The sequence below is a fragment of the Staurois parvus genome, unplaced genomic scaffold (genome assembly GCF_062004578.1).
Source record: "Staurois parvus isolate SC_StPar_1 unplaced genomic scaffold, SC_StPar_1.0 ptg000088l, whole genome shotgun sequence".
NCBI classification, from domain to species: domain Eukaryota; kingdom Metazoa; phylum Chordata; class Amphibia; order Anura; family Ranidae; genus Staurois; species Staurois parvus.
The window spans coordinates 2,331,225-2,349,646 of record NW_028317884.1 but is presented as its reverse complement, the minus strand read 5'-3'; the positions used below and the strand labels follow the sequence as shown (position 1 = coordinate 2,349,646).

Below are 18,422 nucleotides of genomic sequence, written 5' to 3'. Positions count from 1 at the left end.
ATTGCCACATTCTTCACATCTACCCACCTCAAAGACTGAGAGGTTGTCCTTCCTGTATATCTCATTGGCAGGCGGGTGGAACCAGCCGCATTTTTTCATGTGCTGCTGTAGCATGGTTTGACTTTTCATATAACGGAGACAGAATTCACAAAGGTACAACTTGGGAAGTCTAAAGTAAAATGAAGTAAAATTAAAACAATTAGAACGGTGTTCATAGGAACAAGAAAAAAAAAAATCTGTATTGGAGAGAAGCATGACAACTGTGATGTTTCCTAATGTAAGTTCCATTCACCACTCTAGCATATGGAACTCCACACAGTGCAACTGCAAATCAGCAGCTACAACAATATGCATTGCAGAGAGGATTCACAAAAGAGTCAGATGTGACAACAGGAGCAAACTCAATGGAAAAAGCAAAAGGCATCCACATCAACCAGAATCCATAGTGATCTGGTTTCGACTCACAGTGAATTTCTGAGGTTTACCACACTTTGACCATTTACATTGTTTACTAAATACGCTAAAATGTGTCAAATTAACCTAAGGCATCCTCTGTATTCAAATGCAAATATGATCTGTGAGAAGTAAGACTACATGGAACAGACTAATGAAAACTAGAGGAAAGTGCAGCTGTTGCCGATAGAGCAAGCAGATTTTTGCAGAAAGATGAAATTTGTTAATATGCAATTGGCAATAGCTACACTTTAATTTCAGAAATTGTGCACACAAAAATGTAGTTATGTGCTTCAGATACTGTTAACTACCAGCCCCACCATACTCATCTGGTCACTGGCATTATGGGTCTTTTAGTCCTACAACAAACAATTACAAGCTCCTTGAGAATGATATAGAACATCACTACAACTTTACACAAGAGACAAAGACATGAGCTGCTGAAAGAAAAGCCTGGGTCAAACTACCAAATAGTTATTTCTATCATGCCAAGTTAAACTAAAGAATATTCTTACCTTGTGTACTCCTGTGGGTATGGAGAGGAGTACCACGTCTGAATTTCGTATTTTCCAAATTCTATGACAGATGGGCAGCGGACTTGTGGGTCAGGGGGACCACTGACACCCACTTTCTGCAATGGAAAGAGTGAATGGTCACATCAGACACCCACAAGCAGTCTCAATATTGAATGCAGCTAGCCATTTTCAATATGTATCAAGATGGTTCACAGTAACTACATTTACTCATTTATTCTCGCTGTCTAAATCCCACATACAATTTGTACATCATGAAACATGAGCAGCAGGTTTTGCATACAAGCATTACTGAAAAAGCAAACGAACCTGAGCAATGTGTGCCTCGTCTCCGCTTTTTCTCCCCACAACTTCCTCCAGTTGAATGCCCAGGGTCAAAGTGGTCCCAGGACTCCAGTACAGCTGCTTACACATGGCTTCCTACTGTCTGAGCAGGGGGTCGAGGGCACCCGAGGTGCTTTTCTCACCCCTCCCCTTTTTAATCCTTCTATCCTGGCTCTTGTTTTTCTCTTGCTTCCCCTGGGCTCACTCCTCCCTGCTTCCTCCCCCTCCAACCCGTGCCTAGGTGACAGCAGCACGTAACACTCCTGTGGGAATAATCACAGCAGTGAACAGCCAGAAGAACACGCCAATTAACCAACTGGATACCAGAAGAGAGATGACCAGAAAGCCAGGTGGTGTTAATATGGCTATAGATATGCAAAGTGCCTGGAAGGTAGAAATCTATCAATGGAAAACAAAGGACCAAAAACATTTTAAACTTTGTGCTCCAAAGTAAAGGAAGACACACACAGTCCCACAAAATGATCATCAGCTGAGTCTTGCTGAATCGACTGAAATACAAACTGTAAGTGGCCCTGTGGGTCAAAACATTTGATCAACTACTATTACAATGGAAAAGTTTATAAATGTCACCATTGAGAAATATGTTCACATCTTGATATAGAACAAGCTTTTTTTTTTCTTTTCTCAGCCATGTTCCTGGCCAAAGAGGCTACACAGCTCCAGCTAAGAGTGCCGACTACTAGGTGCTGCGTGCGGTGAGAATAACAAAACCACTGTAATAGTACTGCCTCACCCACTTGCTCAGTGTGGATACTCAACACTTTAAAAAGGAAGATATCTACCAATGTAAAGAAAAAAAAAACAAAAAAACAAAAAAACAAAAAGACACCCAAGTAGATTTTGCACCAATACAGGACCAAACAAGTATAATGAAGAGTTAAAAGCCTTCATTGAACATTTTGCTGTTTCTGTCCTGTTGGCTTTTTGGGACAAGACATGATGAAAAATCTCACCAACAGGACAGAAACAGCAAAAAATTCACTGAAGGGTTTTTAACTCTTCACTATACTTGTTTGGTCCTGAATTGGTGCAAAATCTCCTGGGTGCCCCCCCCCATAGATCAAAACATGCAAATAACCTTGCAGTGCAGGCAGAGTCCTACTGCAAGGGATAATGTTTTTGTTGGCTGGCGTTGGGCTTTGAAATTAAAGTTTATGTATAGCCAAACCTTTCTGTGTTCTGGATACAGTTGGGAAGGTTTAGAAGTCTCAACCTTTTTTATTGCTGTTCTTGTCTTGACTCTGTAGGTTCACTTTTTTTTTTTTTTTTGTGTGTGTCTTGCTGTCTATTGTCACCAGTACAGAAAGCAATGGGAAACTAACATTTTAGCATTGTCGTCATGTCAAAAGATGACAGTAAATCTAATGGGAACACTTAATGAAAACTAAGAAGATCATTTCCAACAATTTATAGCCATTTCCTCTCACTTCTTGGCTTTTTGGGACAAGACGTGATGAAAAATCTCACCAAGAAGTGAGAGGAAATGGCTATAAACTGATGGAAATTTTCTTCTTCGTTTTCATTACAAGTGTTCCCATTAGAAGATTTACTGTCATCTCTTGACATGACAACTCTAAAACTTTAGTTTCCCATTGCTTTCTGTACTGGTGACAATGGACAGCAACCTACAGAGTCAAGACAAGAGAACAGCAATAAAAAAAGGTTGAGACTCCTAAATCTTCCCAACTGTATCCAGAACACAGAAAGGTTTGGCTATAAATAAAACTTTAATTTTAAAGCCCAACTCCAGCCAACAAAAACATTAACCCTTGCAGTAGGACTCTGCCTGCACTGCAAGGTTAATTGCACGTTCTGATCTACGGGGAAGGGGGGAGTTATGATTTACTTACTCGATTCTCTACTCCTCCCCAAAGGTAGACAAGTCCCCACAGCTTCTCCCCCCACTCACTAGCTGTCTAGTGTCCTGATGTCATCAAAACCAAGCCAGGCTCCATAGTCCTGCATTGGAACGGATGACACCAAGGGACAGTACACTGTTGGAAAATGTAGATGTGCCATCTGCCAAGGGTGCAGAGGCTCAGGTGATAAACTGTTTCTCCTGTCCCTGAGCCAAAACAATCATTTAATCCTTGGCAGTGAAGGCACAGCCCCCACTGCAAGGGATGATTTTTTAGTTGCCCCGAGTTGGCCTTTAAAGTACAAAGTTGTGTTTTTACATTAGGAACATGGAATCGTCACAAGCATTAGCCACATCCTGCTGTGCTTGAAGATATTGTTCTCTCTTTAAATGAGTGAACAATAAAGAAAGATGTATTATAGTCACTGTCCCTCAACACACAGCAGACCGCACAGAAATGCAGACTATTTTAAAGAGACCATTCATTTTAACAATAACCTTCCCTTGAAATTTTATGTGCATTTAACATGTTTTAAAGTGGAGTTCCATCCAAAAGTGGAAGCTCCGCTTGTATGCCTCCCCCCCCCCCCTCCACTACCATATTGGTCACCTTTTGGGGGTAGAGGGGAGCGAGAACCTGGTTCTGACAGTTCACCGCAGCAAAGAGCAGGAAGTTCGGCCCCTTCCTTCCTCCCGCAGTCTCCTGGGAACTTTCACAAGACCAATCAGGATACACAGCACGACTCGTGCATGTGCAGTGGGCACCAGGCTGTGAAGCCACAAGCTGTCACAGCCTGGTGCCCACACTTGAGATGCTGTTGCCGTGGAAAGAAGGAAAGAAGGGACGGTGCAGGTGAGTACATCACTGGACTCTGGGACAGGTAAGTGTGTGTTTATTAAAAGTTAGCAGCTACAGTTTTTACTTGCCTGTAAAAACATCCAAAAGGCTTGAGACTGCAGGTGGGTGCCACCATTTTGGATGTGATTAAGCAGCCTCAGAGCTGTCACTCATGTATATACTCTATAGCCCTGGTACTCAACCTGTGGCCATTTGGCACTTTTTGTGCAGCCCTCTGGGTCATTGCAGACACTATTGTGTGCTACCCTATTGCGCCATTAGGCAGTGATTTCTAGTGGTCTCATGTAAAATGAACCCAGTCTGCAACAACTCCTGTATCCTGTCCGAGGTCTCTGACCATTTCCTGTATCCTGTCTGCCGTCTCTGACCATCTCCTGTATCCTGTCCGCCGTCTCTGACCATCTCCTGTAACCTCTCCGTCTCTGACCATCTCCTGTAATCTCTCCGCTGTCTGACCATTTCCTGTATCCTGTCCGCCGTCTCTGACCATTTCCTGTATCCTGTCCGCCGTCTCTGACCATCTCCTGTATCCTGTCCGCCGTCTCTGACCATCTCCTGTATCCTGTCCGCCGTCTCTGTCCATCTCCTGTATCCTGTGACCATCTCCTGTATCATATCCGCCGTCTCTGACCATCTCCTGTATCATGCCCATGGTCTTTGACTATATCACAGAGAGTAACTGCGCTCCCAGAAGGGGTGAGGGCTATGACATATAAAGGAGGGAAGAAGCTATGCTAGGGAACTAACTCAAGTTCAGAGGAACACTGCAAGTGAATAAATTTAGGGAAAGGAAAAACACTGCAAGTATATATTTACAATACTTGATTTCTTTAAGTTCTTGACAGTGTCCCCTAAACTTCTGTGTTTTATACTATCAAATTAGTGCCTGCTGCTCCATGCAAGTTGACGTTTATTACCATAAAGGAAAGGAAAGAAAACCTTATGTGTGCAATATAAGTTCACTTTACATTAGCTTGTAATGTTATCAACTGTCCAATAGATAGTCCTACTGACTTAAAGTGGAACTGCACTGCATCTGAGCAATACAAACCTAAAATGATATTTAATTGTTAATATTCAGAGCAAACTCCCTTATCCATCCATGTCTCCATGATTTATTCTGCTGAGAAATCATTTTGAAAAATTGCACCCTGGCATTTTTGACAGTGGCCATCTTGAGTAAGGGCAGATGATTCATGTAGCATTTACTTCCTGGAACCCATCTGCCCCCATCTCAGTCATTGGCTGAGCTGTGAACTCTCCCCCTCCTGAAGACTGCTGAGATGTAGGACATCATTTGCCTAGGCATGGAAACCAGGAAGTAATCGAAGAAATGTAAAAAAAAGTTTAACACCTGTAATTATGATACTTTCCATTTACTAATGCTAGCAGCACGAGGATTAAAAATAGTCCATGTTGATTGAGAGAGGGAAGTTCCACTCGAAGAGTGTATGGGCAATAGATATGCAATGGCTTTACAAACCTGGTGCCGTAGGGATGCTACAAGGTGGCACTTTTTAACTATAGCACTACCTTTCAGAATCAGATCCCTAATAAGACCAGTAATAAAAAAGGATTGAGATCTTTACAGTATCAGCATTTCTTGTACAACTTAAATGTATGCAGATAACACCACAAAAAAACTCGACTTTTTTTTCTACAGGTTATGCAGTAACATTTTCACCAAATCAAGGTTTATTTGGATGAGGTAGCTTGTACACAACTGGCTCATTTAGCTTTTAGCTTCTGTGGATAATCAAACTGGAACATTTCACCAGGTATTTAATGACTTGAATGGTATATTCATCATCCTCCAGGGAAAACTAGTGTTAACAGGATGTGTGATCCAGTACCTTTTCAAATGCTAGATGCACATCATGCACCGTTCAAGGAAGGTAAAAAAGCACTTGCAATCCAAGTCAAATAACCAGTGCTTTCCCACCACAGTAGTGGAAGGGGTGTTGCATCCTCCACATTTAGGCTAGGTTCACACTCTTGTGGCTTTTCAGGCAGCATTTGTGCGGGCACAGCAGCCCATTCATTTGATTGCAGTGCTGTGGCTGCGTTTCACACAGGGAAAAAATGTTCCTGCAGCATTTTGAAAAAGCAGTAGCCGGGAAATCACTGTGGTTCGGGCACCCGCTGCGTTTTTGAATTCGTGGGGGTGCCATTAAGAATGAATAGCAGCCCTGCACGTTTTTAAAGAGAAGCATGTATTGGTTGCAGGAACAGTTGTGATTCCTCACCCGCAAGAGTGTGAGCCTAATCCTAAGTAGACTGAAAGCCATTTTTTTTCATAGATTAGTGAATAGTTAGAACACCTGAGACAGTTTTTTCTTTGCCATGTCCCATTTGGGTAGACTTCCCTTTACTTCCTGTCTTGCAGACACAAGTAATAAGAGAAATCTCTCCAAAAGGGAGGGGACTTTTTTCTATTAGTTGTTACTGTAACTGGTGCCAGATTAGATTTCTCCCTTATTACTGTTTTGGTGACAACTCAAAAAACTGGATTTTATTTCTATTCAGGTAACCATGCAAACCAGAACAAGTAATGTTAGCAAGTCTCCCTAATGGTTATAACCCCTTAACATCAAATCCAAAAGAAAATGTTTAGCTTTAGATAGAATTTAAAATAAGAAGTTAAGCCAAACCTATTTGGCTAGGCTTCTCCTGGGGATCACGAGTGCTGTTCGTTTTGTTCTGTTTTCGGCCTACAGTGGGCTAAAGTCTGCTGTTGGCTGATGTCAGTCAGTCCAGGCTCTGGATTGATCCCAAATGTAGTCGGGATCTCATTCAGATTCCTGACTGGCAGCTGTCTCAGCCACTCAGCCAGCCATGGAGAGGCTCAGCCAGCCGCTTCCACCCCCTCCCCAGCCCAGAAGTCCAGTGAGAGCTGGAGGGGCAGAGCAGACAGCTAGTAACTGACAGTCACCAGCTCTCTGCTCAGCGAAGACTGAAAACTGAGCGATCAGTGGTGTTTGATCGCTCAGTTTTCAGTCTTAGAAGCAGTGGGGGACAGATGCAACATCGGACCAATACTGCATCCACCTAGGTGAGCATAATGGGTTTATTTTTACTGAAACCCATACTTCTCTTTTAATGATAGGGTACTGACAGTACAAAAGACATGGTCCTTACCTGCAGTGCCTGTTGCTGAATGTCTTCAAAAAGTTCAATTTCTTTTTCAGGAACCATTCCTAGTCGGTCATCTGTATCTGTTTTGCAATCCCAACCATCTCGATTGTCTGTAGTAGAAAAGTGATAATTGCGTCATTCACTTTAGTATTAAATAAACGTTTGTCTAAAAAATAAGACACCTTGCACTAAGTTTACGTAGAATATTTAGCACCCACTTCTAAAGTACTCCCAAGTTATAAGGATTTTTATTTTGTTGGGGTTCCCTAACAGATCTTCTTCACTATGTGATATACTTGATTTAATAGAAAATGCGATCTCAGGTCCCACAGACTTCAGGGTTTCAGCAAATAAAAACAAGTTAACTTTCCTACCAAGATCATTACAAGGACCACTGAAGGAGGGATGCAAGAACAGGAAGTTAAAGATTAAATCCACCTTTTGCACAAACACACACACACTTTAGGCAAAATATGTGTATTATTAGCAATTTTTTTTTCAAATAAGCCCACAACGTATTGCGACTACGATCTGTGGATTGTGGGGGTAATGCAGACTCCAGCAGATTTTCAGTTATAAAGCTGGTGGATGTGTCGATCTACTACAAGTAGTCAATACAGTAATAACCACACTTGTGTTCCACTGAAAACTACAAGTCCGTCTGCCATGTTAGCAGATGGAACTAGTTAATTTACAGATCTCTGAGAAATAATGATACGACTGTGTGGACAGAGCCCTACACAGCCACACCATATATAAAATCGACAGCTGCCAACAGGGAGAAGAACTCCATGCATGCATTCAGGAGGGATGGTTTGGGGTGGGTTTTCTTGCAGCCATGCTACCTAATAAATACGGGTGTAACAGTCTTAAACAGATTTAACCTTAAAGGGTAGGGTAAAGGCAATGAGACCTTGGCTCGTCATTAATACAAATGCATTAAAGGTGGAAAGTACAAAAAAGGGCTTCACAATATAATCTGATCAGTTAATTGTAGAAACTTATGTCCCAGTTAGAAAACCAAAAATCCCTGCGGTATGTTTGTAAAATCAATAGTAGATACTGAAAGGAAACCTGTACTGAGGGGAACAGAGAGGCTTGCCAATGCTGACCACCTTTTGTAAATACTAGTTACCTGGCATCCCTGGCTTCGATACTTTATCAGTCACTGCCCTGGAACAAGAATGCATAAAATGTCAAACTCAGAAGTCCAGATCTCCATACTTGCTATGATAAGTGACTTTTAAAAGTATTCTGAATCGGCATGAAAGCCAAGAAACTAGCAGGTTCATAAGGAGTTCAACAACAATAGCCTCTATGTTTCCCTCTCTAAATATTTCCTTCAACCTGTAAATAAACCATTAGTCTGTTTTCAAAGGCCAATTACAAAGCCCTGGCTTTTCCAGTAATGTTCCCTTACCCCAGTCCATCTGTCCAGACTTGCGTGGCCCTCTCTTACGTGAACGCTGAAGGGAATAGTCCAATGCTTCCGCTCGTGCCTTGCGTCCATCAGGAGAAGGAGTGAAGAACTTAGTCAAGCCATCAATGAGACCTTTTGTCTTCTTGTTGAAGGGAACAGTAGGACCACAGCCATGTGTAGGATCAGAGTTCCTACCATCCTCCTCTGATGAAGATGTACACGTTGATAACTTGCGCTTCCTCCCTCTCCCTTGGCCACCACGACCTTTACCAAATGGAGCTTTAGACCTACAAAGCAGAAAAAGGGCAAATTAGTTTTATAAGTTTAGAAAAAGAAAACAAATGAGTTACACTTATATGAAATCTGTCAAAATATGTAGCTGGTGCCTTACTCCACGGCCTTTAACAACTTACTGTTGCCCATTACTGTGATCCGTACCACCATTGGGCAAGGATGGATAGGAAAAAGGCAAAGTTATTTCCTAGCAGGTGTCAGTGTTTACATAGTACAATGTACTCTAGAGTGTGGTACTGCATAATGAAATTCTCAGCAATGCCACTTACGATGCATTCTGCTTCTTTAAACGATTTTTAGGCCTTCCAATGGGGTTAGTGTAACGTCTTCGGATCTGTGCTGCCTTCTTGTGAAGTAACTTTCTGCCTTTCTTCCGTGGTCGACAGATCTGACATATCCACATGCCTACAAACGAAGAAGGGCGAAGGTGAATACTGATAACAAAAATGCATTGACATGTGGCTGATAATTACAATGCATCCACTAATGCTAACCACCCATTATAACAACATCAGTCCCATACACAGACTGCATTTCTTTTTTTTTTACAGATGAAAAATAAGCGAAGGTTCAAGTCTTTAGAAGCTATTGACGATGCTTTAGAGCCAGATGTACATAACCAGTTGTCCCCTCTTTAGTACCTTTAGCATATCTATGGTCAAAATTTTACATTTATATTCAAATACATTGTATTTCAATTTATAGTCTACTGCTAATAAATCTAAATAATCCTGATGTTTGTAATTTGTGAAGATCCCTGCACATTTACTTCCTTGCATTCTGTGACCTGTAGTCACTATGCCCTGTGAGTAGGCACTGCTGTGTCACACATTTCACAGAGTCTGCCTTCTGAACTACAGAGGTGCTGAGAGGAAAAGTTTCAGGAGGAGTCAGTACAGGAATCACTGCTTGCAGGCAGCAAGGTACCATGGGACAGGTAGTCCTTAGAAATTTAAAGTAAGCAGCAGATGAGAAGCTGCAAAGCATGCTGGAATACAGAAATTTGTGGAAAGAGATGGTTAGCAGACAGGCAGAGCTCACAACATGAAAGGTGGATTTTCAAGTATTTGCCAACAATAGCCTTTGTTTGTATTGCTATTATAGTGATTTTAGAACATGAAGATATATGCCGTGACCATAGAACTCATTTAATATCTGTGTCTGCCATTCATTCTGTAATCCCCTTTGTTTACCTGAATACCTGTACCACTGCATACATAGTAACGTTTACAACTTGATTCATTTCAGTGCTGTAAAAACTAAGAGCTATGCAGACAAGATCCCATTACTGTAGGACAGTGGTGGGCAACCTTTTTTTTCAACTGAGCCAAATCTCGCCAAAACCATGATTGAAATTTATTTTGAGAGCCACATTTTTAAAACTGAAAATACATCTCCCATATAGTAATTCATCCCCCATAGTAATTCATCCCCCATATAGTAATTCATCCCCCATAGTGTAATTCATCCCCCATAGTAATTCATCCCCCATATAGTAATTCATCCCCCATCGTAATTCATCCCCCATAGTAATTCATCCCCCATAGTAATTCATCCCCCATATAGTAATTCATCCTCCATATAGTAATTCATCCCCCATAGTAATTCATCCCCCATATAGTAATTCATCCCCCATAGTAATTCATCCCCCATATAGTAATTCATCCCCCATAGCAATTCATCCCCCGTATAGTATTTCATCCCTCGTATAGTATTTCATCCCCCATATAGTATTTCATCCCTCATATAGTATTTCATCCCTCATATAGTATTTCATCCCCCATATAGTAATTCATCCCTCATATAGTATTTCGACCCTCATATAGTATTTCATCCCTCATATAGTATTTCATCCCCCCATATAGTATTTCATCCCCCCATATAGTATTTCATCCCTCATATAGTATTTCATCCCTCATATAGTATTTCATCCCCCCATATAGTATTTCATCCCTCATATAGTATTTCATCCCCCCATATAGTATTTCATCCCTCATATAGTATTTCATCCCCCCATATAGTATTTCATCCCTCATATAGTATTTCATCCCCCCATATAGTAATTCATCCCTCATATAGTAATTCATCCCTCATATAGTAATTCATCCCTCATATAGTATTTCATCCCCCCATATAGTATTTCATCCCTCATATAGTATTTCATCCCCCCATATAGTATTTCATCCCTCATATAGTATTTCATCCCCCCATATAGTAATTCATCCCTCATATAGTATTTCATCCCTCATATAGTAATTCATCCCTCATATAGTAATTCATCCCTCATATAGTATTTCATCCCCCCATATAGTATTTCATCCCCCCATATAGTATTTCATCCCTCATATAGTATTTCATCCCCCCATATAGTATTTCATCCCTCATATAGTATTTCATCCCTCATATAGTATTTCATCCCCTCATATAGTATTTCATCCCTCATATAGTATTTCATCCCTCATATAGTATTTCATCCCTCATATAGTATTTCATCCCCCATATAGTATTTCATCCCTCATATAGTATTTCATCCCTCATATAGTATTTCATCCCCTCATATAGTATTTCATCCCTCATATAGTATTTCATCCCTCATAAAGTATTTCATCCCTCATAAAGTATTTCATCCCTCATATAGTATTTCATCCCCCACAGTACTATTCCCCCCCCCCCTTCTAGTAAGCCAAGTCCCCCGTGTCAATTCACTTACCTTTTGCGTTCCTCTCGCTGTCTTCCCGCGCCGTTCGGGTCTTCAGGGCGGACTGTGAGAGGAGCCTAGCTCCCCTCCCCTCACGTTCGGCACGCTGCCCCGCCTACACACATCCTGACAGCCACATCCGCGGGCCGGATTAAAAGGTCCGCGCGGACTTTTGGGGCTGCCAACCGAGAGGAGGCAGGGGAGCGGCCGACCGAGAGGAGGGAGGGGAGCAGGCGCCCGGCACACAGAAGAGCCGCATTAGAGTGGGTAAAGAGCCGCATGTGGCTCGCGAGCCGCGGCTTGCCGACCACTGCTGTAGGAGACTAACATTTTGGTTGTTTTGCCCAAGGTGGTCAAATAAAATTACTAAGCTCCACAAAAGGTTGCTGATTTATTAAACTGAATAATCATTTCTATATTAGTGATTCTTTACATAACAAATGGTCAAATGTTTGTTTTAATTCCCTTAGTCACTCCAGAAACATGACAGAGTTTGATACGGGCAAAAGAATAAGGTCTTACTGCTTTTCATCCAGGGCAATTTTTCAAAAACATATTAAAATCAGAATTTTTTGCTAGAAAACCCTCAGCATATTAGAACCCTCAAGCATATTTTCTGAAAGCAGAAGCCGTGGAGAATAAAAACGGTCGCTGTTGTAATTTTCATCTCACCTGATATTTGTGAAGCCTTTTACCAAATACAAATTGAGTAAAAAACATTACACTTATACTGTGCTTGTGTACACTAAAATTCATTTAATACCCAATTCGTTTAGCAAAATATAAAAGATCATGATGTGTTAAGAATAGAGATACCAAAGATGTCAAGATTTAAAATGGCGCCTGTGAAATGGCGACAAACAATGATACATAAAAGGCAACACTTTAAAAGCCTTTACAGGTTAGCAGTTTAGAATTTAACGTGAGCTATGCAGCTAGAAATATTTCTCACTCTGACATTTGTGGCAATACCTCACGTGTGGTGTAATTACTGTTTGTGTATGCGTGCCAGACCCATGTACGCATTTGCTCATGAGCTCAAGAGGCTGAGGATGCTTTGAATTTTTTTTAATTTTTTTTTATTTTTAAATACAAGAGCAGCTGATGACTCACAGATCTGTGATCAGCCACTTCCCTGGCTGTAACAACCAGGAAAAGGCAGTTCTGAAACCAGAATGATGAAATCCATGTTGCTCCTGACTTCATTTATCACAAGGGAGATGGGGGAACAGATAACGTGCTGTCGCACGAAACGCGCCAGGGAGGAGCCTTGCCGTGCTGACCTCACGCCGCCGAGGCCGCATGTTGGTCCCGCAGCTATCTTTAGTTCACATATTCCTGTCTTGTGGCTTGGTTTACTGAGCCATATTTAAGGAGGAAGACTGACATCTATTGGTGCCATGGCTGGGCTGTATTGGGTATTAAGGAGAAGTTCCTTCCCCACCCCCTGTGCTGGACTGGTCTGTTGGACGTGTGGAGTGATTCCCCTCCTGTATGAGTGTGCCAGTGGAGCCCTCTTCTGCCTTTGACCAGATCCATGATGACCACCAGGGTTCTGTTTGGATAATATCACTACATGCACATATGACTTGCGCTTCTGGTAAGAGCAAGCACATATTTATTGTTCACCATCTGAAGTCACGAGCACTGGAGTCATTCCTTATCCCAGTCACCAGTATCACTATTGGGTTTGAAGTTTGAAATCATTTGATCCTCATCCAGTCACGAATATATTTGATTACGGATTATTGAGTACTTTTGTGACATTTTATGAACTTTATTTATTTTACTTTATTTATATTTACATTCACCTTTTGGTGCAGTATTTCTCACTGTTCACATTTTTATCCAGCTACAACATTACTGGATTGCTTTTTTGCTGGCACTTTTAAACACTTTGATATATTCTTATATGTCTCCTAGATTGTAAGCTCGAAAGAGCAGGGCCCTCGATCCCCTCATGTTTTGCATTGTATTGTTATTGTTCTGTCACATGTTCTGTCCCCCTTTGTAATGTACAGCGCTGAGTGAACTATTGGCGCTTTATAAATACTGTATAATAATAATAGTATGTTTACAATTGTATATTTATAGTGCAATATATATATATCGTTAGTGCAATATTTTCGGTGTAATATTTTTATATTTTCATATTTATCATTGGATATAGTCATTCATCCATTCACTATATATCTTGATACCAGATTTTAGTTAGTCTCTTTAAATTTTTAGTGCTGCATATTGCTATACCAATTATATTAGAGGATTTAGGGGTTCTATCCTTTTATGCTAGCAGCTTTTTGATGTGATTTTACTGTGCGCTCACCTATTCTTTATATATTTATCCTCCGGTGTGCGGCTGACTCTTCTTCCTATTGTGTGTGGTGGCGAGCCAGAGCTTTCACCTGTTGTGGATTGATCTGGATTGTTTACCTGAGCGGTATACCTCTGTTATTTAGGCTTGCATACTTACACTGAACTTGACTTATCATTGTCACACCAAATGTGTACCATCCAATATGCACATCTATACTTTCATCACCTTTATTTATAAGGCAAATTATAAAGATAAATAACTAACAAAAATCTATACCGGTCTGTAGTAGTATTCTTAACTGTGCCAGTAATGATGGAGCAACTGACAACACAAGGATTGAACAGAAAACGTCACACAGATCTCACCTTTTGGCATTCGTGTAAGGGGTGGCTCGCAGCACTCCATGTGAAACCCACGGTCACACGAATCACAAAATAACATATTGTCCTGAAATGAAGGGTATAGTATCAGAACACAGCAGTATAAAGGACCAATAAAGAGTTACCCATTTAATGTTACAGGTGGAAAAACAGTTGCCAAGTTTTGCTAGAATTTCACGCTTCTTTCTTCAATTCTTTACAGCAACCAGGAGAATACCAACTGAAGTCACCACAGTCACACAAAAGCTTGATTTATAACCGATTATCTGATTTTACCAAATGTAACACTTACAGCATTCTTGCCCTGGTCACGGCACGAACTGCAGGTTTTGCACTCTATACACTGCCAGCGGAGGGCTTTAACTCGTACTGTGAGTTCAGGAGAGAACTTAAGACAGGACGGGTGACCTAAAGGCAGAGAAAAAAAGAAATGAGCAACATGACAAAACAAGTCACAGCAGGTAAGAGTAAACTTCAAGTCCCAAATTAGGTTTACAACAGAACAACCTAACAAAAAAGTGCAATCACCCAAATATAGGTAACAAAAGATTCTGTGATGGGAAACATTGTCTGAACCAGGTGAAAAAGAATTCACTTTAAGACCTGGTTTTGGTGCAATATTTTTTATTCGTACCTGCATTGTTGGGAATGAGAACACTGAGGTGCACAGTGGGTAACTTGCATGAATTTATTACCTCCACAGAGAGGAGCATGATGAGATAAGTGTCTTGCCCCAAACTCTGGAGGGGAGAGTTAAAGTACATCTATCTGCTACTCAGCAGCGTTGGCTAGGCCAATATTTGCACAAAATGAAAGATGTGCTAAAATATGACATGCCTCATTTGTTTCTACATTTGCGATTAGAAACCAGGAAAAAGCAACATAGGCAGCCCCTCTGTACCATGTTAAGAATTTATGACCAACAGTTATGGCAGCCTATTTGCATCCTATTTGCATAACTGCAGGTGTCTACAAAAGTGTGTAGTGATATTACAACCTCATCTGTAAAGAGCAAAGGTCTGATAAAACCAACAGGGCTTATTTACACCATATGCAATCAAACGTGGATTTAACATATCAGCAGCTTCTACTTCAGTGATTCCCCACTTCCAGAGGCATCGGCCAAATACATCATATACATCGTTACATTGGCCCAAGATGGACCAATGTAACCATGTATAAAATGCAGATGCCTGGAATTATTCTATAAAACACAGTACAAACGCATATGCAAGAAAAACTAAAAGTAGCTTAATGAGCCAAGTGTGTTAAAAAAAAAAAAAAAAAAAAAACACACTTGGCTCCATGCAAAAACACTGCAATTGCATAAAAATGCAAAAAAACAAACCGCAAAGGCATGCATACATACATAAACATGCATGCAGAACTGAGCACTGAACATGGGACTGCTGCTGGAACCAACTTGAACTCCTTACATTATACCACTGGTAGCTTTCCTAACAGCTTGAAAACTGTTTATAACAACATCCCCATGAGAACAAAATGATTTATCAGAGAAATGGGAAGGACAAGAAGCCATGCTGCCTCCAATAAAGACTGTTAGCTTGTCTCATGGTGTCCAGTGTACTGTTGGGCATAATACATTTATATTATGCTATGCCAAATACCAGATGGTAAACCAGGAGCTCCAGGGAGAAAGCAACCTGTAAGGCAGCAGGGGACAGGACAGTGCAGCCAGGAACAAGAGAAGACCTCATCATATTTATCAATTTGCTGTATTTACAGCACCAAAATTACAAAGCACTCTTTATGGAAAACAGAGTCCCACCAGTTTTTGCAATAAAGAAGCTCAACTATAGAACAATCTAAACAGACCTTTTAAAAATTCAGGTTTGTGTGTGTATATATATATATATATACACATACACATACATACATACATACATACATACACACACACATATATATATATATATATATATATATATACACACATACACACACACACACACACACATATATATATACATATATACACATATACATATATATACACATAAATACATATACATATATATACACATATACATATATATATATATATACACATATACATATATATATATATACACATAAATACATATACATATATATACACACACACACACACACACACCGTGCATTCTTAAAGTACTGAGACCCCTTTCACTTTTTTCACATTTGTCATGTTGTAGCCTGATACTACAGTTCCTTTTATTAATTTGTATTAATTTTTTTCTCATTAACCACTTCAGCCCCCAGCCATTTCTGCCACATTTTATTTACATTTTAAAATCAGTATTTTTTAAAATGTCTTAGAAACAGTAAAGAAGCCTTATTTATTTTAAAGCAGAGCACCTAGAGAATAAATGGGTGGGTTTTCCATTTTTTCTTACCTGAGAAACCATCGATCCCGGCGTTGGGCATAGAGATGAGAGAAGGAAAGATAGCCGCCACACATCTCTATGCCCTTGGAGGACCACAGCGATGTCACTTCCGTTTCTGGCCATTTTTTTTTAACCACCTCCTGCCCGCCTGTTGTATATAAACAGCCGGACGGTGGCAGTGCAGGGTCGGGTGGCCGTTTATAAATGGCCTCCCCGCACCCTGCTTGTGCGCGCTCCCTGGGAGCGTGCAGCATCGCGATCCGGTGCCCGCTGTGTCCTCTGGACACAGTGGAACACCAATCGTGGGACAGGACCTCCATGCGAGGTCCTGATCATGTGATCACTGATTGGCCAATCAGTGATCACACACAGAGTAGTAAGATGCCACTTGTGACATCATTGCTTACTACGTGTGAAATCTGTGAATGATCACAGAGTTCACATGGTACAATGCTATTCACAACAGCCTCGTACCATGTGACAAGCTGTGACCAATCACAGCTTAGTCAGTAGTTCTCAATGGCTGCAAGAATTCAGCTAGAGAGAAGGAGAAATGATTGCTTTTACAGCCTTTATGAGTATAACTGTACAATTGTCAGTTAAAGTAACACGGTGCCGTATCACAAAAAATGGTCTGGTCAGGAAGGAGAGTAAATCTTCCGGAGGGTGAGAGGTTAAAGTATGTTCTGGCACTGTGTAAAGAAACTCAAACATGTAAAGAAGGCAAAAGCTTCATGCAGAAATCTTAAAGACCCCAAAATTTGAAAACAAGCATGACAACCATTTAGCAAATGTTCTGCTTCATACTGGTGCTAAGGATACACACAACACTATATGTATACTAATGATCACCTAGAATAATATTATTCATTCATTAAGCACCATAGCCTGCAGGACTTAATGAAGAATTTATAGGATGCTTGCAGAGAACTGTATGATATAACGAGTAGATTGTCTTCTATATAAAGATGAAATTTTATGATTTTGCATTTTAGTAAGAAGCTGGAATATTAAGCGAAAACTTGAGAAAAAGTGTGGAAAACATACAAGTGCTATGCATATAGCTTTAGTGTCAGAATAACTGCACTTTTATAATTCATGTCCCATTAATATTAACCACTTCCCGACCGGCCGTTGTATATAAACGGCCGGACGGTGGCAGTACAGGGTCGGGTGGCTGTTTATGAACGGCCTCCCCGCACCCTGCTTGTGCGCGCTCCCTGGGAGCGCGCAGCACCGCGATCCGGTGCCCGCTGTGTCCTCCGGACACAGTGAAACACCGATCGTCGGACGGGACCTCTGTACGAGGTCCCGATCATGTGATCACTGATTGGCCAATCAGTGATCACATGCAAAGTAGTAAGCAAGATGTCACTTGTGACATCATTGCTTACTATGTGTGAAATCTGTGAATGATCACAGAGGTCACATGGTACAAGGCTATTCACAACAGCCTTGTACCATGTGACAAGCTGTGACCAATCACAGCTCACTCAGTATTTCTCAATGAGTGCAGGAATGCACACAGAGAGAAAGAGAAATGATTGCTTTTACATCCTATATGGGTATAAAAGCAATCAGTAAAAAAAAAAAAAATCTTCATCACCCCCCACAAGTAGTACTGTAAGACACTGTACTGCTAGGGTGACAGTATGTAAAAAAAAAAAAAAATAAAAAAAAAAAATAATATAAAAAAATAAAATAAAAATGTAAAGAAAAAATGTTTAAAAATTATAATTTTTG

At 40.7% G+C, this 18,422-nt stretch overlaps 1 protein-coding gene across 2 annotated transcripts in view; it reads right to left on the bottom strand.

Annotated features, from left to right (window-relative positions):
- KAT6A (lysine acetyltransferase 6A) overlaps positions 1-18,422 on the bottom strand; it is a 93,697-nt gene that overhangs the window by 27,488 nt on the left and 47,787 nt on the right. For both annotated transcript variants that reach the window (XM_089670258.1, XM_089670259.1), the window contains 7 exons: positions 14,585-14,700; positions 14,278-14,359; positions 9,167-9,302; positions 8,604-8,890; positions 7,187-7,293; positions 969-1,084; positions 28-169 (listed from right to left, as the gene is read on the bottom strand). In XM_089670258.1, the coding sequence (XP_089526384.1) occupies positions 28-169; positions 969-1,084; positions 7,187-7,293; positions 8,604-8,890; positions 9,167-9,302; positions 14,278-14,359; positions 14,585-14,700 (986 nt within the window). The remainder of the gene's footprint in view (positions 1-27; positions 170-968; positions 1,085-7,186; positions 7,294-8,603; positions 8,891-9,166; positions 9,303-14,277; positions 14,360-14,584; positions 14,701-18,422) is intronic.